At 33.9% G+C, this 23,965-nt stretch overlaps 2 protein-coding genes across 2 annotated transcripts in view; both read left to right on the top strand.

Annotated features, from left to right (window-relative positions):
• LOC123869010 (suppressor of lurcher protein 1-like) overlaps positions 1–1,478 on the top strand; it is a 297,510-nt gene extending 296,032 nt beyond the window's left edge. Inside the window, exons 14-15 of the mRNA XM_045911732.1 lie at positions 140–384; positions 1,194–1,478. Of these exons, the coding sequence (XP_045767688.1) occupies positions 140–384; positions 1,194–1,258 (310 nt within the window). The 3' untranslated portion in view covers positions 1,259–1,478. The remainder of the gene's footprint in view (positions 1–139; positions 385–1,193) is intronic.
• A 4,062-nt stretch (positions 1,479–5,540) lies between these two features.
• Positions 5,541–23,965, top strand: part of LOC123869008 (cadherin-99C) — a 175,002-nt gene continuing 156,577 nt past the window's right edge. The window contains exon 1 of the mRNA XM_045911728.1: positions 5,541–5,910. The gene's annotated coding sequence lies outside the window, so the exon portion shown is untranslated. The remainder of the gene's footprint in view (positions 5,911–23,965) is intronic.

Raw genomic sequence — 23,965 nt, 5'->3', positions numbered from 1 at the left:
GATAATGTAAGCATTTCGGAATTGACAAAATATGAGTTTCTGAAATGACCTACACCAGAATCAAACCCGAAAATCGTACAATAATACAACAATAACGCCTATTTATGGAGAAGATTAAAATAATAATTTTATTTTTCAGATGCGAAGCAGTGTCAGCGAGTGATTACGTAGAATTTTCTAACAAAATGACTGAAGACAATAAATACGGCAGATACTGTGGACGGATGAAGGAGTTTCATGTAGAATCTGAAAGAAATTTTTTCAAAGTAACCTTTCGATCTAACGACAGGCTAGACGGAACTGGCTTTAAAGCAATGTACCAATTCCTAGAGGCCACAGATGAATATCAAGCACCAGTTTTTGATAAGGCTTCCAATACATTGTGTAAGTGCATCATCTTTTTGTAAAACACTCATTGATTAAAACTTATAGAATTTTAAGGATAGCCAAAAAAATCAGATGATTCCGAAACACTTTCTGTAGATAGCAAGATGACTGAAAAAAAACGTTGAAATATTTGTTAAAGAAATTTTAAAAAAGGTCAAGATCATACTTGCGATATTTCCCCATGGCTTACCACTATTGACTCAAATCAAAAGAGATTTTGTATGCTCAAAGGTAAAGCATTATGAAGTTTATCACTGCCAGCATTAAAAAAATACGAGGATTTTTATTGAAATTATGACTATAAACTTATAGCTAATATCTTCATTTAACTACCTTCTGGGCATTTTTACACTGAACAGACAGTTAATCCTTCACTCAAAACATAAGGCTAAGCAGGCTCTTTGGTCATGAAATTTCTGATTTATTTATTTATTTAATCATTTGGCAGGCCAAGTAAGTTCAAAAATTGCAATCTGACATGGCACAATGCATAATGCGTCTTTAGCGACACTCACAGTACTCACACATCATAATTATTGGCAAAGCTAATTTAATAAGCCTCCGTCATAAATTGGCAGGGCAATATGATAGATTAGATTAACTCGTTTTAAATAATGTAAATTTTTAATAATAGATTAATGATAGTTAAATGATGTTTTTTGCACTCACTACTGCCACCCTATTGAAATATTTTAAGTTTTTATTTTGTGTCATTCAACAACTAGGATTTCATACAAGTATATTCTTCATACATAGTGTTATAACATATGAACACAAAATAAAAACCACTTTTATTTTGTTTGCAGATTTCTTCGGAGAGCTGTTGCTGATATCTCTGGCTGCGACGCTCCTGCATCTATATCATTTATGAAGTGATATTAGAATTACAACTATTGATAGTTAATCCTGTATATTTTGTACCATAGTCTGTGCCATACACTGTAATTAATTAAGCGTAGGCGTGCAATATTTTCTATAAAATAACTAAATTTAAGTTTCATCTAATATTACCAACTAAAGCAATATAACACAATAAAGTTTTATTCACGCAGGCACATTATTATAAATAAAATAAAAAAATATAAAAATTGGTTTACTACTTTTATTTCCTATTATTATAAGAAAACCTACAATATTATTATGCTAAACTGACTGGGCTTGATTACAATACTAACTCAGTCTAAGGTTGAAATCTATAGAGCGCACTTTGACTTTGCTCAGACTTAAGTTTCAGTAAAAAAAACCCGTCAAGTGCGTGTCAGACTCGCACACCGAAGGTTCCGTACCCTAGTATATCTTCAACATTTAGCAAAAATGAAATAAATCAAAAACTATAATGCTAAAAAATAAATAAAAATCTGTTTTAGATTGTACAGGTAATGCCCTTTTAAATGCTACCCCACTTGGTACAGTTATCTTGCTTTTAAAATATGTAATAATTATTTGTTCATGAACACATTTTTTTTTGTGATGTAACCACAAATTTACGGTATTCGGATTTTTCCTTTTCTTGTGTTATACATAAACCTACCTTCCTGCCAAATTTCATGATTCTAGGTCAACGAGAAGTATCTTATAGGTTTTCTTGACAGACGCGACAGACAGACAGACAACGAAGTGATCCTATAAGGAGTCCGTTTTCCCTTTTGAGGTACGGAACCTTAATAAAAAGAGATGGATTTATGCCAGCGGTATAAAGCTGTCTCGTTTGAACAGTGTCTTAAATCTGAACAAAGTCAAAGTACGCTCTATAGATCTCAGCCAAAGATAATTCGTTCGAACAACAAGTATATAGCAACAACTATAACTCTAACAAACTATAAGGTAACAATGAACTATTAAGTTATACAGACCACAAAAAACAACAAAAATAAAAATAGCAATAAACAGCAACTGCAGCATAGCATGTTGCATGAATTGCATCGATATCAAAGTTACATAGGTACGCTGTACTGTACATCACTATTTTGCGAGCTTACAGCAACCAATCAACAGGGGCGCTGCTATCGCATCTATCTATCTCACTCGCTCCATATCTCCTTGAAAGTTTGAATTGAATGACAGTGATGCCATCCTATGGTATTTTTCCCTATTCCCTACATTCAAGTCAAACTAAACTAGCGGGGTTATTTTTGTGGTAAATTACCACCTTCTTACTTTAAAAGATTCAAAACTCATTGCCATAAAAGTCAGCTAGTTGTGTATCTGTTCATTAATTAAAAACGAGGTAAAAACTTAAGTTTTTTTTTAGCACACATACTTTTTTTTCTAATACACTCCCACTGCGTAGCAATTACATTCCTTAGCTGATGTTTTGCGAAGTGAGCTGCATCGATCATAGCTGCGGGATGTGCTCAATGGGATTGAGGTCGGGACTTCGAGCTGGCCAATTCAAACGTCAAATCTTAACCTGTTGAATTTACGCTTCCACATCACCAGAACGGTTAGCCTCGCGCTCGCTGTCTGGCAGTACCGTCCATCAAAATAAATTTTCCTCCATACTTATATGTAGGTAGGTAACAAATTTAAACTTCTGATATATGAACCGGTGTGCACTCAATGTGCCTTTTTCTTGAAGTCTAACTCCGTACGGTCCAATACATCAATCGCTGCCTAAAACATAACTGAGCTTCCACCATAAGGGGTTATTTCTTCAAAGCAAACTTCTGCGGAACGTTCCCCTTATCTTCGCAGTACTCGCCGACGGTGGTCCCCACTCCTCACCATACAGCGACATTCGGCTTAGAGAGAATAACACTCTACGCCAGTCATCTTGAGTCCACGTTGCACAATTTTGAGCGAAGCTAAGTCTCAAGCAAATCTGTGCTCGTCAAGTAATTTAGGACCACGGGCTGGACAACAACTGCATAAGGAGCGAAAAGCTTCCACTTGACAGTTCATAAGCTGCTTTGCACACCTTTCACTTCCTCTAGTCTTTTTGAGTTGGACATAAGAAGATATGCAATTTCTCAATAGCTGGTTAACCAAGAAGTGGACATCTCGAGCTTCTGTGCATGGTTTTTCTTACAGACCCAGGCCTTCTACCGATGGAACCAGTCTCTTGATATCGTTGCCAAGTCCTCTGGCCAGTCGAACAACTCACGTTTAGCCTCTGGGACACAATATAACATTGACTACTCCCATCCTCGAGTAGTGCTATAATTTTGCTTGCTGTTATCGTTCTATCAACCATTTAAAAGTGCACTAAACGATGGTATCAAGACTTAAAAATATCAAGAAAATAAGACAATTCGACATTATTTATCTAAAAGTGATTTAGAGTAACTAAATACGAACTTTCAATGATTCCCGCCACGCAATACGCAATTAACTGCAATTTTCGTTAAAGTCAGCCTATGTCTTAAATTTGAATTTGAAATAATTTTTTTATACACCACGTCAACACTTCAGAAATGTGCTAGTAATATTCTCAAATGATTATAACTGAGTTTATAACTTTGATCAGATAATGATCAATGGTTTATAATCCATACTAATATTATAAATGTGAAAGTGTGTCTGTCTGTCTGCTACTTTTTCACGGCCCAACAGTTTAACCGATTCTGAGGAAATTTGGTACAGGGTGAGCTTATATCCCGGGGACGCACATAGGCTACTTTTTATGCCGGGAAATCAAAGAGTTCCTACGGAATTCCCAAAAACCCATCCGCTTAACCGATTTGTATGAAAGGTACCAAGCCTAGCTTGCGTCTCTGTAATTGACATAGGCAACTTATTATCAAGGAAAATCAAACAGTTCCCACGGGATCTTTAAAAACCTAAATCCACGCGGACGAAGTCGCGGGCATCCTCAAGAGTAGTATAAGATGCAATTGTAATGCATCTGTTCAAAAATTATATTTTGAATTTGAAGTGAGTGAGATGCGAAATAGAAGTTGCTGTAAGAAGTTATATTAGCAAGGCTATCACAGAATACCGCAACTTAAAGTAGTATAACGACATCTATCGTCACGTCATAAAAATGCTGTTGACGAGCTTGTACCGTTTGAATCACAATTTTAACTTGTGGTCTCAGAATACACAATAGTACAGTGGTACAAAAGTTTCACTCCGCAAAATCATTTAAATAAATAGCAGCTCTTACTACGACACAGTAAAATGTAATTCAGGTCGCACAGCGCTTTATTACCTACTGATATATTTACCTAGAAATTGCCTCTCTTTCTTTCGCTAGCTCTTATCTTTATCTTTCCCAATTTTTAGGGTTCCGTACCTTAAAAGGAAAAACGGAACCCTTATAGGATCACTTCGTTGTCTGTTTGTTTGTCTGTCTGTCTGTCTGTCCGTCGAGTTTCTCAAGAAACGTAAAGGGTACTTCCCGTTGACCTAGAATCGTGAAATTTAGCAGGTAGGTAGGTCTTATATCACAAGTACAGGAATAAATCTGAAAACCATGAATTTGTGGTTACATCATTAAAAAAAATTAAAACGTGTTTTTCAAAGTAACATAAATGTACCAAGTGGGGTATCATATGAAAGGACTTTACTTGTACATTCTAAAACAGATTTTTATTTATTTTTATATATAATCGTTTTTGATTTATCGTGCAAAATGGTGGAAAAATACCTAAGTACGGAACCTCAGTGCGCGAGTCTGACTCGCACTTGGCCGGTTTTTGAAGATGATTCTACAAACCCTACATCCTTAATAAAAAAAATAAGTCTTGGTCATTTAATGTTCACGAACATTAAACGCCCAACCATTCTTTTTTTACCAAGATGTCAAGTTTGTAGAATCAGAGTTTGTAGAAGATTTATTTGTTATTTATTGTTATAAATGTGATATAGTCAAGAGCACTTAAGAGCTATATACTTTGGACTTGGGATAGGCCCCATGGGCAGCATAAATCGAAGCTCAGCTAGGGGCTTGGTTCTACTAGCTAGAGAACTCATAACTTTTTAACAGCTTGTGAGTCTTAGCAACCATATTTACATGAAATGTTTTTGTGGGATAGTAATATTATAGCAATTGTATGGATAAGCATAAGAATTAGTATGGCTTATAATACAATATGAAAGTTTATACTTTAGTAATATTGGTAACCGATAAAAATCTGGGTAAATTGAGACCAATTATGGGGAGTAGTGATACTAAGACCAGGCAACACTGTTGAACGGCACGCTTTTTGTGACGTCAGTTCGCGTTCGGTCGCCGTTCACTTCGTGTCGTTAAAGGTTTTCGATTTGACTTTAGAACTTTCGTCTCGAGAATCGCGAACTTTTATCAAACTTTTTTTGCTTGCTGTTTGTTAGACATTGGAGGAATTAGCAGGATTATTACTGTGTGAAAAGGCAAGTTTAAGTTGGAAAAACACGTGTGGGGTGTGTTGGCAGTGTTTTGTGGTCACAGGTGTCGCATTCCAGCGGGGACGCCGACGCAGCCTCCGTGGTCCGACTGTACCTACTAGGCTACTACCTACCTAACTCCGTAGTTGTTAACCTACTCTGCCGAGTACCGTGGCTGGTGGACTAAAATTTAGGTACCTGCCTATTAAATAACAAGTAAGTATTATTAATTTTAGTCATTACTAGCTGTGCCCGCGACTTCGTTTGAACCGATTGAATGAAATAAACACTAAATGTTAAGTGAAGCTTACTACAATATATTAGTGAAAACCGTATCTAAATCAAATAAGAATTCTGATATTAGCGTGCACAAACACACAGACAAACAGACAAAAAAAAATTAATTACAATTTCGGGTTCGGCATCGATATAATAACAACCCCTGCTACTTTTTTTTATATATTTCCATTGTACAGACACCACTTTTCTACAATTTTATTATATGTATAGATAAGTGGTAAGTTATTAGTTAATAAGCAGGTAGATACGTACCTAGATAAAGAGAAATTGAATAAGAGGGTAGCTACTAGGAACACGGAACCTACCTATTAGAACACAACTACTTATGGTTTTTTAATAATTCAAAATAATAATATTATTAGGGAGGTACTAACAGCTGACCCCGATATACTCGGGTTGAGCACCTATGACCAATGATCATTTTTTAGAATAATGTAGGTAGGACGGTAGAGTTATAGACCTACCTTAAAAAACCGGTCAAGCGCGAGTCGAACTCAAACACCAAGGGTTCCGTACCATTGTTCAAAGTAGGTATGTAGAACACTGCAAGTTTATGACGGACTGCGATATCTACCTAAATAAGTAGGTATATTACTATGTGATTTACTAAATAGTTTTTTCGTCAATACATTTTAATTTTTTTGTGATGTAACCTCACATTTACGGTATGCAGATTTTTGTCTTTACTTGTGCAACTCGTATAAGACCTACCTAGCTGCCTTTTATGATTCTAGGTCAACGGGAAGTAGGTACCTACCTGCTTTATAAATTTTCTTAACGGACACGACAGACACACAACAGACAGACAACAAAGTGATCCTATAAGGATTCTTTTTGAGGTAGGGGACCCCAAAAATGGTGAAAGAATTTTTCAAAATCCAAAATCTTCAAAGCCCAAATCTAAAAACAAATGGCTGCCTGTTCATTAACTCCTACACTATAAAAAGCTTAAAATAATGATAATTAATATAGATGCATCAAATAAGTAGGTTGTATTACCATGTCAAGACAATCAACTCATAGGTATTAAATTAATATCACAATTTGCATTATGTACGCCCTTGCTCTATATTGAATATACATTTGCAACTTAAACAAGTGATTGTTATAGTTATGCTTATTAATAATTCGATACTCTATCATGCATCTATCACTTACCAATTTGATACGGATCGTTTGATGGAGATTTAATGATGTTTTCACATTGAATAACATTTTTTTCTATCAGGCAATTGCTTAGACAATAACACTTTGCCTTCTACAAGTTTTTTTGCTATTGAGCTACCCGCGCATTGAAAATAAGCGGCTGTAACTCTTTTCCGACATAAAATTATATTATGTTGCAAGAATTAAATGGGTATTATTTTAGTCAGATGTTTTATGTTTTAACTCAATAGCTCAACCGGTAAAGGAGTGGACTGAAAACCGAAAGGTTGACGGTTCAAACCCCGCCCGTAGCACTATTGTCGTACCTACTCCTAGCACAAGCCTGACGCTTAGTTGGAGAGGAAAGGGGAATATTAGTCATTTAACATGGCTAATATTCATCAATCAAAAAAAAAAAAACTGTCCAAATACTACAGTTAAGTAAGTAGGTACTAATTAAGTACTTAAAATAAAAATATCATAATTTTTGCAATTCGTGCAGACTGCGCACCTGTAAGGTAGGTATAGTACGCGACAGGTTGACATAGCAATGAGGCCGGGGACATCACCCGCAGCGGGTTAGCGCGGGGGCTGTGCGGGGGTGCGGGGCGTCTCCACCTCGGTTGCCATCTCAACCTGTCGCGCATTATAGTCTCTCCATGACGTCGACCCTCGATTCTGTGACAGACTAGCCTACTGGCCACTGCCACTTCAGTGAATTACATTAAGAGGGGTCTCTCCGTCACTCGCTCCATACAAACGTTGTTCGTCTCTCATTGGAATACTAACCAATTATACTCAATGGAATTTTGTAGAAACGTTCCGGTAACTAATATCTATGTCTGTGGTTTTCCAGATTTCCATAAAAATATTCGATTTCAAAGCTACGCGGTCTTAAAAATTCACATACAAATTTTTTAGCCCCTGTAATTTTAAAACGACATATTTTTAGAAAAATCTAAAACACCACAGGCACAGATATTAGTTTCTAGAATATGTCTACAAAATTTCATGGACTTCGATTGCTCAATATTCAAATGAAATTGGGGCTATGATTGTATAGAGTAAGTGACGGAGAGAGCCCTGTTAAAGATTCGTACAAATTACGTGATGGCGTCAATAGAATCGAATAAATATTATTTTACACCGAAATATAATCTAAAAGGCACGCAATCCGCCAAGGATTTAAATACAGGAAGCTGCGGGGTAAGCAGATATCGCGTAGCGCTAAATCTGTCCAAACGACAACGCCTGCAGGTCTAGATATCTTGCACCATGTCCAATGATAGAAATGATTTATACTGTTCTAATGCAATTTAACCAATAAATCGATAGGCGAATCAACAAATATAGAATTATTAATTTAAATACAGAAATGGTACGTAGGTAGGTACCTACCTAGTGGAAAAGCTATCGTGTTTCATACTAACTAACCAGGAACCAGAGAAGGCAAATGGCGTGCAAATGAAAAAATCTTAGCCGTAGCGTGGATTGTAACCCTAAAAACCCACGTATTTTGTGCTGTGAGACATATCCCACAACTCTCAAGACGTGACGAGTTTATGGCCCCTACTCACTACTAGTACTTAATGTTTTAGGTACGTGATAGTGGTACACTACGCACCTATGTAGGCTTTGATATCTTTATTGCTACTAGGCCTACAAGTCACAGCGACACAGTAAACTTGTTGAAGTTATGCTTTTATCGCGCCACTAAACTGTGTTCACAACTTGAGAGGGGTCTCTCCGTCACTCGATTCATACAAACGTAGTTCCAATTTCATTTGAATATTAAGCAACCAAAGTTCATGAAATTTTGCAGACATATTCTAGAAACGAATATCTATGCCTGTGGTTTTCCAGATTTCTGTTACAATTTTCGGTTTCAAAGTTACGCGGTCTTAAAAATTCACATACAAATCTTTGAGCTCCTGTAATTTTGAAACTATATATTTTTAGAAAAATCTAAAACACCACAGGCACAGTTATTAGTTTCTAGAATATGTCTGCAAAATTTCATGGACTTTGGTTGCTTAATATTCAAATGAAATTGAAACTACGATTGTATGGAGTAAGTGACGGAGAGAGCCCTGTTAAACTAAAAGCAAAACTAAATTAAACTGAACAAACTGGTGTTATTTAGTTTTAAAGAAGGCGATAGGAATTTTTATGTGCTTCTACATGTGTTATAACATATAAGTGTTATAACATCCTATAATGCGTGTGGTTATCAATAGTAGGTAGGACAAGAATAATAGAAATCCTCAGCTTTGTTTGAGTAAAATATTATTCGTGAAATGCTTACATATTATTATGTACTACGCAACTTGTAAAAGCTATTCTAAGCTTGTTAAAGGTATTACAAAAGACCATGACATTAAAACGAAATGACAATGCAAATATTTGGTCATTAATTTTATTTATTAAGTAAGTAGGTACCTACCTACTTAACTATTATAATTTTAACAAGAAATTCAAAGGTCTTGCCCAAATATCTGCCCAGGAATCTAAAATATGCTAACGACTGGTATTAAGAAGGGTGGGCATAAAGGTTTAAGTTAAATTCCATTTTAACCTGTGTAACTTGTTTACAAGTATGTTAAAGTTAACTTGTAGGTACATACGTAACTAATTTGCAGAATTAGCTGTTAAGCATACATGTTTAAATACCTATTGCAGGGGTGAAACTGTACTGAACTTAACCTCAATAAAATAATTAAGTCCCTAACTACTTACTTAATTTGATTTAATTACTTAGTTTAGGACATAGAATACAAATCAAAACTCAAAAAAAAGACTCGAAAGTGGGCATTTTTAACCGACTGCGAAAAAGGAGGAGGTTCTCAATTCGTCGGAATCTTTTTTTTTAGTAGGTACGCTTTAGCCAAAGTCGTGTCACCATTAGTTACCATCAGATGTGATTGCAGGCTGCAGCTAAGCCAGTGAAAAAACAGTTAAGTTAGTACCTATTTTAAATTAAATATTTATTTACTTACTGTATTAAGTTATTGTCCAAAACTCATTCATTCTCACCGTCAAAATTCTCAAATCAGCTCACTCAAATTGTGAATATCCAAAAATAATAGTTACAAGTGTAAATTAAAAATTTATAACACCCCCGACAAGTGAAGGTTACAGTAACTAGAAAAAAGCTGATAACTTTCAAACGGGTGAACCGATTTTCTTGGATGATAGCTAAGAACACTCTCGATCAAGCCACCTTTTAAAAAAAAACTAAATTAAAATCGGTTCATTCGTTTAGGCGTTACGATGCCACAGACAGATACACAGATACACACGTCAAACTTATAACACCCCTCTTTTTGGGTCGGGGGTTAAAAACACCTCTTAGCTTTCTTCCTTGAGTTACTTAGGTATTAAAGCGTTTAATATTTACGTTTAGTAATTAAACGCCCACTAGAATTAGATTCTAAATGCCTAATTTGTATGACGTGACAGTTCTGAGAACGGAAAGGGCCTGAGACAACTTGAAGCATGTGAGTTGGACTTGAACGCAACGGTTTGTTTGCGGTCCACGAACGGACGGGATGACAAATTAGGTAATTAGTTTAAAATCACGACAGTTGTACTAGAGGGCTACTATTGCACCCTTATTGCGACACGTTAAAGGTCATTTTTGATTGCTATCGGTCCGTTCTCTGGTCCTAAGGTTCTAACCTCTGTTATTATTGTTCTCAGTATTTAAGTAGTTAGGTAGACATTTGGAATATTTCTCTTTCTTCGCATTCATTAAATTGTTAGACCAAGCATTAGATGTGACCTATTAAGATAGAATTAAAACAACAAACACCAGTAATTAATTATATATTTCTCCCATATTTTCCTTTATGTTCCACTTCATTAAATTCATCTATTCAAAATTCTCATTTCAACAGATAAATGCAATTCATATAATAACACTAATATAATCAGAACATTCAACAAAGCAAGTACACTATCACCACGTGTGCTAATTTAGGTTAGGTAATTTCATCTCTTATGATATAATCAAATAATCAATAAATTATCAACACGTGGTTTTATTTTAGGTTAACTGACTCCATCTCTTATGATATAATCAAATAATCAACAAAGTTAATAAATTATTAACACGTGTTTTTATTTTAGGTTATGTAACTGTATTTATTTTAACATTTAACCAAAGTTTATTACTACCGCCTTTGTAATCTTATTCCACCAATAATAAAAAATGGCGGGACAAACTTATTAGTTTTACAGAACTAGGAAAATTACGTTATTTTAAATTCATTTTAATCACACAATTATTTCCGATGGAAATCCAGAGAAAATCATTTTAACCAACAATAACCAATTTACACAATGTGGATAAAACCTCAAACTATAACAAATCAAAGTTTAAGCAGATTTAGGAAATTATCACAATATGGTTAATGTCTCAAAATATTTGCAGATAATCATACTAACATTCTAATATTAAAGTAACCAAATAGTTAATATACTTAGCTTTTTCTAACCACCACGAAACACTATAACACTTGCACTATTTCTTCCAAAATTTCAGCGTAGACTGAACTCAGACCTTAAGCTACAGGTCTTAAATAGCCACATCGTTCCAATATGGCGCTCGAATAGCTCTGGGTCCCGTGCTTGTCAGCCACATTGGAATGTCATTTTGACACTCGTCCATCCTGACTCGCTTTGCGACCCTGCAAAGAGAAGTGTGCAAAAATTTTATTTCGTAAATATTTTAAAACATATTTCCGCATTGACTTTTTATATTCTTCCAATATACTCGTTAAAATGTATGAAAACTAACAAACTTGTTTTGTACGACCAAACAAAGCCATTTTATAGAAAATATAATATAGTTTAAAACTGTTCATTGTTTTCTGGACTATAGCCCAAGTATATCCTACGAAGTTCTAACCCAGGCCTCATACAGTGATGAAAAATCTCCTTTATATCCAAAATTATATTCAACCACAATTACTTTACTAGAAGCGAATAAGTTAATAACTTAAACAACTCATGTAACTATATCCATAATCAATAGTTTCTATAAAACTGCTGTGAAACTCAACCAACTTCATAAAGATTAACTAAATTCATAACTCTTACAACTGTTTTCTATAAACCAATTTGTCACAACCATTGCGACTATTTTACTATACCCAATAAATCAATCAATCATAATAACCATAATCTCATCATAACCATTTTTTTACCATTTCCAATAACCATAATATCAATCATAACCATATTCTTTTTTTTCCTTTTTTTTTTACCATTTTCAATATCCAAAATATCAATCATAACCATTTCCAACCAACATTTTTTTAAAACCATTTCCAATATACCAATCAATCATAACCATTGTTGGAACCATTTCCAACCAACATTTTTTTTAAACCATTTCCAATATACCAATCAATCATAACCATTGTTGGAACCATTTCCAACCAACATTTTTTTTTAAACCATTTCCAATATACCAATCAATCATAACCATTGTTGGAACCATTTCCAACCAACATTTTTTTAAACCATTTCCAATATACCAATCAAACATAGCCATTTTTTTAACCATTAATTTTTTTTTAAAACCAGTTAATCAATATTTATCCTTCCAACAATTCAATTATTTAATTCTTTCAGTTATAATCTTCAATCATTCCATTGATTAATTAATCCAATTAGTTCCTTCTGTACCATTAACCTCACTATCTTCACCACTCGAAGAGGAGTTAACTTCTGCTTCGAATCTTTCTAGGGAGTCCGACGAAACCAAAGCACCAAAGTTTTATAATCGTTCATACCTTTCAGAGATTTAATTACATATCTATATAATTGTCGACTTCTTTAGGAGTTTTGTAAGGTCCCTTTAATATTCCCTTTTCCCTTTAATTTTCTCTTTAATTTTCGTCTAACATTCAGATTTCTATCTGCACCTCACCTTCCACTTTTCCGTATTAACTCCTTTTAAAAATATCATCTACACAACAACCTCGCTGTTCTGGTAACCCAAAAATGGCTTTTTATGGTACCCTCACGTTTTACCCTTGGATGTCCTATGCAATCATGGTACTTCCTCATTATGTTCCATCTTCCATATTTCGGTATTACCAGTCTTTCCTTTCCATCTTGGTTCTATAAATCTTATCTTCCTTAATTTTAAATTATTTTTAATATCGGGATCAACGCCAGTTTCCAATTTTTCCTTATCATACGAATTTTATCATCCTGATTTCGCAAACAAACTATCCAATCAAAATATCTACGATATGAATGTCTAGCTACATGACTATGCGACTTGCCAGATCTTTGCTCAACCACCATATCTTATTCCTGGAGAAATAGCCACCATCTTGGTATCCTTGACACCAAATTCGTTTTCAAACAGGTATTAACAATACACTGCTGCACATTATCTATAGTTACTTTAAAATGATCACCTACTAGGTATATTCGAAATCTTCTTAATGACTTCACAACGGTTAAAGTTTACAATCCGTAGGAATGGTACATAGATTCTTCTTTACAAAACTTTCTAGTTTAAAATAAGAGATAGGCTTGAATCCACGTTCTTGTTTCTGCATCAGAATGCCAGCCACGCCCTTACTGCTTGCGTCAGTATGAACTTCGATATTATTTCCTGTTCGGTGAAATAACGAGAGTATTGGTCGACTCGTCAATATTAGTGTTGTTATGGATATCCATATCCGTAACCGAAACTATCGGATATCCGAAATAAAAAAAATATCCGTAACCGTAACTGAATCCGTAATAAAAGTTTTGGATAGTTTCGGATAGGGCAGAGTCCAACTAAATATTACGCTCGTACGAATTAACTGTGCACTCCGCTGGAATGCGACACCTTCATCAGTTCGCATTTTACAGTTCCTTAAAAAATTTATATCCGTAACCGAAACTATCGGATAATCCGAAATAATTTAATATCCATAACCGTAACCGAAACCGATATTATTTTTTTCCAATATCCATATCCATATCCAGATCCGAAATTATATATCCATAACATCCCTAGTCAATATAACTTTAAGATAATCAAATGCGTTTTGTTGAACAGATTTCCAATACTAGGGAACGTTTTTCTTAATTCATTTGTATAAATCAAAACATACAACAGCATAATTGAAACAAATTTTCGAATATAGCTAGTTAGTCCTAGAAACGTTGCTTCCTGGACGGATTTTTTTGTTCAGTTATTTCATAACAGAGGAAATCCATTTTGTCCTGTAAGAAATAGCATTTTTCCAAATTCAAAGTAAGTCCTGCTTCTCATATAATCTGTAAGTCTGTAACACTTTCCTTTAATAAGTCTAAGCATTCTCAGTTACCGTGGGTAGTAAAATATTATCAATGTAATGAAGAACTTTGTTCCTTATTGAAGCAAACAATGTATCCATTCGTCTTTAAAAGACAGCTGGAGAATTCGTCAAGCCAGATGGCATCCGTAAAAATCGTAATGGCCTTCGGGAGTCACAAATCAAGTTTTGTGAATATAATCTGCTGCTACAATATTAAAAAAAAAAAAATATTAAAATGTAAAATATATTTTTCCACCAAGTTCTTCGATTTGGTCTTCGATGATTGGGAGCGGATATTTGTCTTTCAAGCTTTCTAAAATCAACGCACAATCAATAGTCTCCATTCTTTTTGCGTATCTACCAATAAAATCGGGCTGGGATAGTTTGACTTGGATTCCCGAAAAATACAGTTTCCTAACACATCATCTATTTTATCCCTAACAACATCCTTTTCTGCGAACGACAACCTGCATGGACGATAACAGACTGGCTTTTCAGAGTTAAGTTTGATGTTCAATTGTATTTTATCGGCTAAGCCTAGTTCGTTTGTATTAGTTGCGAATGAATCCGAGTATGTTTGTCAGATACTGACAAGTTCTTTTAGAATTTTAAGATTCTACAAATGAATCTTTGTCATGGATTTATTGTATTTCAAGGATAGAAATCGGAATTTGACTTTCCTTACAATTTCTACTATAATTAATTTAATCTTTAAACCGAATTTCGTTTGTTACGTGTCCACGTGCTAAAAGTTGGTCCTTTTTTATTAAAAGCGTACCAAAGTTAACGATGGTTAACGGTTGTACGAACGGTTAATAAATAACGATGCAACTGGATAATACTGTACCGAAGATGGAACACTATACAAAAATACCGTTAAAAGAACAGGTTCACCTATCAATAAATATAGGGGTAGATTGAGCAAGATTATCCTTACTATTTGTTTTACAAATATTGCGGCGGAATCGTGATTTGTATTCTTGGGACAGAAACGGACCACGTGTCCGGGCTCGTTGTATAAGAAAATCGATTCCAATTTAACATGGAAAAACTCACATCGAATATGTTTATAAAAGAGTTAATCAAGCATCGTATTGTTTGAACATGTTAGCAAAAAGTACTAATGACGGCTTATTATGGTCAAGTAGCCTCTGTATAAAGATATGGCATAATTTTTGGGGCAACGGCTCTAACATAAAAAACGTGTTACTAGTCCAAAGAGGATGCGTGAGAGTTATATGTAGATTGTCCCAGAGAGACCATACCTTACTTCCAAAAACTTCGTTTATTAACTGTACCTTCATTATAAAACTATTTTGTTTGTAGCTAATAAATAAAAATAAAAAAGTTAACAGAATTTGATAACAAAAGACGAAAATATAAATTAAGATTCCCGTCACCAAGCACCGCTCTTATCATTAATAGTTTTATCATTATGGCAGTTAAAAATTTTAAACAAATTACCTTTTGGAAATAAGAGAACTTGTAAACATAAATAAAATAAAAACGTTAAAAGTAACTATTTGAATATTTAACCACTTTCCTCTTTCTTTTTTTTCTTTGTGGTAATCTTATAATAATTAGGACTAAATATTCAAAATTCAAAATTGTAAGTCCCTTTTATTGTCTAACTTCATGTATTTCAAACAATCGTAAATTTTTCTTTAATTTTGTATTTAGAATTTAGTATGTTTAACACAATTAATATTTTTGCATGCTAGCTTGACGTGGTACAGCGGGACCAGTATTATTATGTATTCGTACCTATAAGATGACCTGTATCAATAACTAAATTTGATCGAATTGAATTGAAACAAACGTTTTTATTCTGATCTCAATTATCCTGTACGCCGCCATTTTTATTCCCGAAACTGTTTCTAAAAGTCTGCATTATACAATTTATTCCAGAAAAATGTTGGATTGTGGCATGTAAAAAGATTTATTTTATCTTCATTTACGCAAAGAATTTGAGAATATAATTCTCCTGGTCTATAATTACCTGCCCTGGCCATGGCTCTAATGTGATAAAGAAATCCACCAATGATGCAGGACACAGCTTTTAAATTAGTGATGTCACATTTCGTCAACAGGTTACATTTGGAATAGGAATAGTGAGTCGTAGTTTCATTTTGATACCATTCGATGAACCATTTGCTTCAATGACTCAACAAAACCAATACTTTGAGGAAGTCTCCATAATTTTATCTTTCCATTCCTGCCATGTATACTCATAGGAAAGTAGTGAGCTTTGCTTCATTTTACTAAAACCTACCAAACAAGCTTCCATATAATAAAACTTTTTACGAAGTTGTTCCTAACTGTTCAATTTTATTTAGCCATTGACGTGCGGGTAATTCAGTTTTTTTTTGACTGACTGACTTCCGGTATAATGTGAGGTTTAGCCAACAGAGAAGAATATGGAAAGATCCTACCAGTACCGCTCGGTGAACGTCGTATCCGCCGTCAGCCTGTAGACTCAACGTGGCAGCGAAGTTGGCGCCGGGAGCTGCTTTCGTTGTCATCTTCTTGCACCCGTGGCTGCTCACGCTCCATTCTCCATGGACACCACCTCACCCGGCTGCGCGACCGGGTTCTGCTACGGGAAATCATCCCACTTCTGAAAATTGTTAGACCAAGCATTAGATGTGACCTATTAAGATAGAATTAAAACAACAAACACCAGTAATTAATTATATATTTCTCCCATATTTTCCTTTATGTTCCACTTCATTAAATTCATCTATTCAAAATTCTCATTTCAACAGATAAATGCAATTCATATAATAACACTAATATAATCAGAACATTCAACAAAGCAAGTACACTATCACCACGTGTGCTAATTTAGGTTAGGTAATTTCATCTCTTATGATATAATCAAATAATCAATAAATTATCAACACGTGGTTTTATTTTAGGTTAACTGACTCCATCTCTTATGATATAATCAAATAATCAACAAAGTTAATAAATTATTAACACGTGTTTTTATTTTAGGTTATGTAACTGTATTTATTTTAACATTTAACCAAAGTTTATTACTACCGCCTTTGTAATCTTATTCCACCAATAATAAAAAATGGCGGGACAAACTTATTAGTTTTACAGAACTAGGAAAATTACGTTATTTTAAATTCATTTTAATCACACAATTATTTCCGATGGAAATCCAGAGAAAATCATTTTAACCAACAATAACCAATTTACACAATGTGGATAAAACCTCAAACTATAACAAATCAAAGTTTAAGCAGATTTAGGAAATTATCACAATATGGTTAATGTCTCAAAATATTTGCAGATAATCATACTAACATTCTAATATTAAAGTAACCAAATAGTTAATATACTTAGCTTTTTCTAACCACCACGAAACACTATAACACTTGCACTATTTCTTCCAAAATTTCAGCGTAGACTGAACTCAGACCTTAAGCTACAGGTCTTAAATAGCCACATCGTTCCAATATGGCGCTCGAATAGCTCTGGGTCCCGTGCTTGTCAGCCACATTGGAATGTCATTTTGACACTCGTCCATCCTGACTCGCTTTGCGACCCTGCAAAGAGAAGTGTGCAAAAATTTTATTTCGTAAATATTTTAAAACATATTTCCGCATTGACTTTTTATATTCTTCCAATATACTCGTTAAAATGTATGAAAACTAACAAACTTGTTTTGTACGACCAAACAAAGCCATTTTATAGAAAATATAATATAGTTTAAAACTGTTCATTGTTTTCTGGACTATAGCCCAAGTATATCCTACGAAGTTCTAACCCAGGCCTCATACAGTGATGAAAAATCTCCTTTATATCCAAAATTATATTCAACCACAATTACTTTACTAGAAGCGAATAAGTTAATAACTTAAACAACTCATGTAACTATATCCATAATCAATAGTTTCTATAAAACTGCTGTGAAACTCAACCAACTTCATAAAGATTAACTAAATTCATAACTCTTACAACTGTTTTCTATAAACCAATTTGTCACAACCATTGCGACTATTTTACTATACCCAATAAATCAATCAATCATAATAACCATAATCTCATCATAACCATTTTTTTACCATTTCCAATAACCATAATATCAATCATAACCATATTCTTTTTTTTCCTTTTTTTTTTACCATTTTCAATATCCAAAATATCAATCATAACCATTTCCAACCAACATTTTTTTAAAACCATTTCCAATATACCAATCAATCATAACCATTGTTGGAACCATTTCCAACCAACATTTTTTTTAAACCATTTCCAATATACCAATCAATCATAACCATTGTTGGAACCATTTCCAACCAACATTTTTTTTTAAACCATTTCCAATATACCAATCAATCATAACCATTGTTGGAACCATTTCCAACCAACATTTTTTTAAACCATTTCCAATATACCAATCAAACATAGCCATTTTTTTAACCATTAATTTTTTTTTAAAACCAGTTAATCAATATTTATCCTTCCAACAATTCAATTATTTAATTCTTTCAGTTATAATCTTCAATCATTCCATTGATTAATTAATCCAATTAGTTCCTTCTGTACCATTAACCTCACTATCTTCACCACTCGAAGAGGAGTTAACTTCTGCTTCGAATCTTTCTAGGGAGTCCGACGAAACCAAAGCACCAAAGTTTTATAATCGTTCATACCTTTCAGAGATTTAATTACATATCTATATAATTGTCGACTTCTTTAGGAGTTTTGTAAGGTCCCTTTAATATTCCCTTTTCCCTTTAATTTTCTCTTTAATTTTCGTCTAACATTCAGATTTCTATCTGCACCTCACCTTCCACTTTTCCGTATTAACTCCTTTTAAAAATATCATCTACACAACAACCTCGCTGTTCTGGTAACCCAAAAATGGCTTTTTATGGTACCCTCACGTTTTACCCTTGGATGTCCTATGCAATCATGGTACTTCCTCATTATGTTCCATCTTCCATATTTCGGTATTACCAGTCTTTCCTTTCCATCTTGGTTCTATAAATCTTATCTTCCTTAATTTTAAATTATTTTTAATATCGGGATCAACGCCAGTTTCCAATTTTTCCTTATCATACGAATTTTATCATCCTGATTTCGCAAACAAACTATCCAATCAAAATATCTACGATATGAATGTCTAGCTACATGACTATGCGACTTGCCAGATCTTTGCTCAACCACCATATCTTATTCCTGGAGAAATAGCCACCATCTTGGTATCCTTGACACCAAATTCGTTTTCAAACAGGTATTAACAATACACTGCTGCACATTATCTATAGTTACTTTAAAATGATCACCTACTAGGTATATTCGAAATCTTCTTAATGACTTCACAACGGTTAAAGTTTACAATCCGTAGGAATGGTACATAGATTCTTCTTTACAAAACTTTCTAGTTTAAAATAAGAGATAGGCTTGAATCCACGTTCTTGTTTCTGCATCAGAATGCCAGCCACGCCCTTACTGCTTGCGTCAGTATGAACTTCGATATTATTTCCTGTTCGGTGAAATAACGAGAGTATTGGTCGACTCGTCAATATTAGTGTTGTTATGGATATCCATATCCGTAACCGAAACTATCGGATATCCGAAATAAAAAAAATATCCGTAACCGTAACTGAATCCGTAATAAAAGTTTTGGATAGTTTCGGATAGGGCAGAGTCCAACTAAATATTACGCTCGTACGAATTAACTGTGCACTCCGCTGGAATGCGACACCTTCATCAGTTCGCATTTTACAGTTCCTTAAAAAATTTATATCCGTAACCGAAACTATCGGATAATCCGAAATAATTTAATATCCATAACCGTAACCGAAACCGATATTATTTTTTTCCAATATCCATATCCATATCCAGATCCGAAATTATATATCCATAACATCCCTAGTCAATATAACTTTAAGATAATCAAATGCGTTTTGTTGAACAGATTTCCAATACTAGGGAACGTTTTTCTTAATTCATTTGTATAAATCAAAACATACAACAGCATAATTGAAACAAATTTTCGAATATAGCTAGTTAGTCCTAGAAACGTTGCTTCCTGGACGGATTTTTTTGTTCAGTTATTTCATAACAGAGGAAATCCATTTTGTCCTGTAAGAAATAGCATTTTTCCAAATTCAAAGTAAGTCCTGCTTCTCATATAATCTGTAAGTCTGTAACACTTTCCTTTAATAAGTCTAAGCATTCTCAGTTACCGTGGGTAGTAAAATATTATCAATGTAATGAAGAACTTTGTTCCTTATTGAAGCAAACAATGTATCCATTCGTCTTTAAAAGACAGCTGGAGAATTCGTCAAGCCAGATGGCATCCGTAAAAATCGTAATGGCCTTCGGGAGTCACAAATCAAGTTTTGTGAATATAATCTGCTGCTACAATATTAAAAAAAAAAAAATATTAAAATGTAAAATATATTTTTCCACCAAGTTCTTCGATTTGGTCTTCGATGATTGGGAGCGGATATTTGTCTTTCAAGCTTTCTAAAATCAACGCACAATCAATAGTCTCCATTCTTTTTGCGTATCTACCAATAAAATCGGGCTGGGATAGTTTGACTTGGATTCCCGAAAAATACAGTTTCCTAACACATCATCTATTTTATCCCTAACAACATCCTTTTCTGCGAACGACAACCTGCATGGACGATAACAGACTGGCTTTTCAGAGTTAAGTTTGATGTTCAATTGTATTTTATCGGCTAAGCCTAGTTCGTTTGTATTAGTTGCGAATGAATCCGAGTATGTTTGTCAGATACTGACAAGTTCTTTTAGAATTTTAAGATTCTACAAATGAATCTTTGTCATGGATTTATTGTATTTCAAGGATAGAAATCGGAATTTGACTTTCCTTACAATTTCTACTATAATTAATTTAATCTTTAAACCGAATTTCGTTTGTTACGTGTCCACGTGCTAAAAGTTGGTCCTTTTTTATTAAAAGCGTACCAAAGTTAACGATGGTTAACGGTTGTACGAACGGTTAATAAATAACGATGCAACTGGATAATACTGTACCGAAGATGGAACACTATACAAAAATACCGTTAAAAGAACAGGTTCACCTATCAATAAATATAGGGGTAGATTGAGCAAGATTATCCTTACTATTTGTTTTACAAATATTGCGGCGGAATCGTGATTTGTATTCTTGGGACAGAAACGGACCACGTGTCCGGGCTCGTTGTATAAGAAAATCGATTCCAATTTAACATGGAAAAACTCACATCGAATATGTTTATAAAAGAGTTAATCAAGCATCGTATTGTTTGAACATGTTAGCAAAAAGTACTAATGACGGCTTATTATGGTCAAGTAGCCTCTGTATAAAGATATGGCATAATTTTTGGGGCAACGGCTCTAACATAAAAAACGTGTTACTAGTCCAAAGAGGATGCGTGAGAGTTATATGTAGATTGTCCCAGAGAGACCATACCTTACTTCCAAAAACTTCGTTTATTAACTGTACCTTCATTATAAAACTATTTTGTTTGTAGCTAATAAATAAAAATAAAAAAGTTAACAGAATTTGATAACAAAAGACGAAAATATAAATTAAGATTCCCGTCACCAAGCACCGCTCTTATCATTAATAGTTTTATCATTATGGCAGTTAAAAATTTTAAACAAATTACCTTTTGGAAATAAGAGAACTTGTAAACATAAATAAAATAAAAACGTTAAAAGTAACTATTTGAATATTTAACCACTTTCCTCTTTCTTTTTTTTCTTTGTGGTAATCTTATAATAATTAGGACTAAATATTCAAAATTCAAAATTGTAAGTCCCTTTTATTGTCTAACTTCATGTATTTCAAACAATCGTAAATTTTTCTTTAATTTTGTATTTAGAATTTAGTATGTTTAACACAATTAATATTTTTGCATGCTAGCTTGACGTGGTACAGCGGGACCAGTATTATTATGTATTCGTACCTATAAGATGACCTGTATCAATAACTAAATTTGATCGAATTGAATTGAAACAAACGTTTTTATTCTGATCTCAATTATCCTGTACGCCGCCATTTTTATTCCCGAAACTGTTTCTAAAAGTCTGCATTATACAATTTATTCCAGAAAAATGTTGGATTGTGGCATGTAAAAAGATTTATTTTATCTTCATTTACGCAAAGAATTTGAGAATATAATTCTCCTGGTCTATAATTACCTGCCCTGGCCATGGCTCTAATGTGATAAAGAAATCCACCAATGATGCAGGACACAGCTTTTAAATTAGTGATGTCACATTTCGTCAACAGGTTACATTTGGAATAGGAATAGTGAGTCGTAGTTTCATTTTGATACCATTCGATGAACCATTTGCTTCAATGACTCAACAAAACCAATACTTTGAGGAAGTCTCCATAATTTTATCTTTCCATTCCTGCCATGTATACTCATAGGAAAGTAGTGAGCTTTGCTTCATTTTACTAAAACCTACCAAACAAGCTTCCATATAATAAAACTTTTTACGAAGTTGTTCCTAACTGTTCAATTTTATTTAGCCATTGACGTGCGGGTAATTCAGTTTTTTTTTGACTGACTGACTTCCGGTATAATGTGAGGTTTAGCCAACAGAGAAGAATATGGAAAGATCCTACCAGTACCGCTCGGTGAACGTCGTATCCGCCGTCAGCCTGTAGACTCAACGTGGCAGCGAAGTTGGCGCCGGGAGCTGCTTTCGTTGTCATCTTCTTGCACCCGTGGCTGCTCACGCTCCATTCTCCATGGACACCACCTCACCCGGCTGCGCGACCGGGTTCTGCTACGGGAAATCATCCCACTTCTGAAAATTGTTAGACCAAGCATTAGATGTGACCTATTAAGATAGAATTAAAACAACAAACACCAGTAATTAATTATATATTTCTCCCATATTTTCCTTTATGTTCCACTTCATTAAATTCATCTATTCAAAATTCTCATTTCAACAGATAAATGCAATTCATATAATAACACTAATATAATCAGAACATTCAACAAAGCAAGTACACTATCACCACGTGTGCTAATTTAGGTTAGGTAATTTCATCTCTTATGATATAATCAAATAATCAATAAATTATCAACACGTGGTTTTATTTTAGGTTAACTGACTCCATCTCTTATGATATAATCAAATAATCAACAAAGTTAATAAATTATTAACACGTGTTTTTATTTTAGGTTATGTAACTGTATTTATTTTAACATTTAACCAAAGTTTATTACTACCGCCTTTGTAATCTTATTCCACCAATAATAAAAAATGGCGGGACAAACTTATTAGTTTTACAGAACTAGGAAAATTACGTTATTTTAAATTCATTTTAATCACACAATTATTTCCGATGGAAATCCAGAGAAAATCATTTTAACCAACAATAACCAATTTACACAATGTGGATAAAACCTCAAACTATAACAAATCAAAGTTTAAGCAGATTTAGGAAATTATCACAATATGGTTAATGTCTCAAAATATTTGCAGATAATCATACTAACATTCTAATATTAAAGTAACCA

Source organism: Maniola jurtina, chromosome 10, assembly GCF_905333055.1.
Source record: "Maniola jurtina chromosome 10, ilManJurt1.1, whole genome shotgun sequence".
In the NCBI taxonomy this organism is placed as follows: domain Eukaryota; kingdom Metazoa; phylum Arthropoda; class Insecta; order Lepidoptera; family Nymphalidae; genus Maniola; species Maniola jurtina.
The sequence above is the reverse complement of the archived record's forward strand: the minus strand, read 5'-3'. Positions and strand labels throughout refer to the sequence as shown.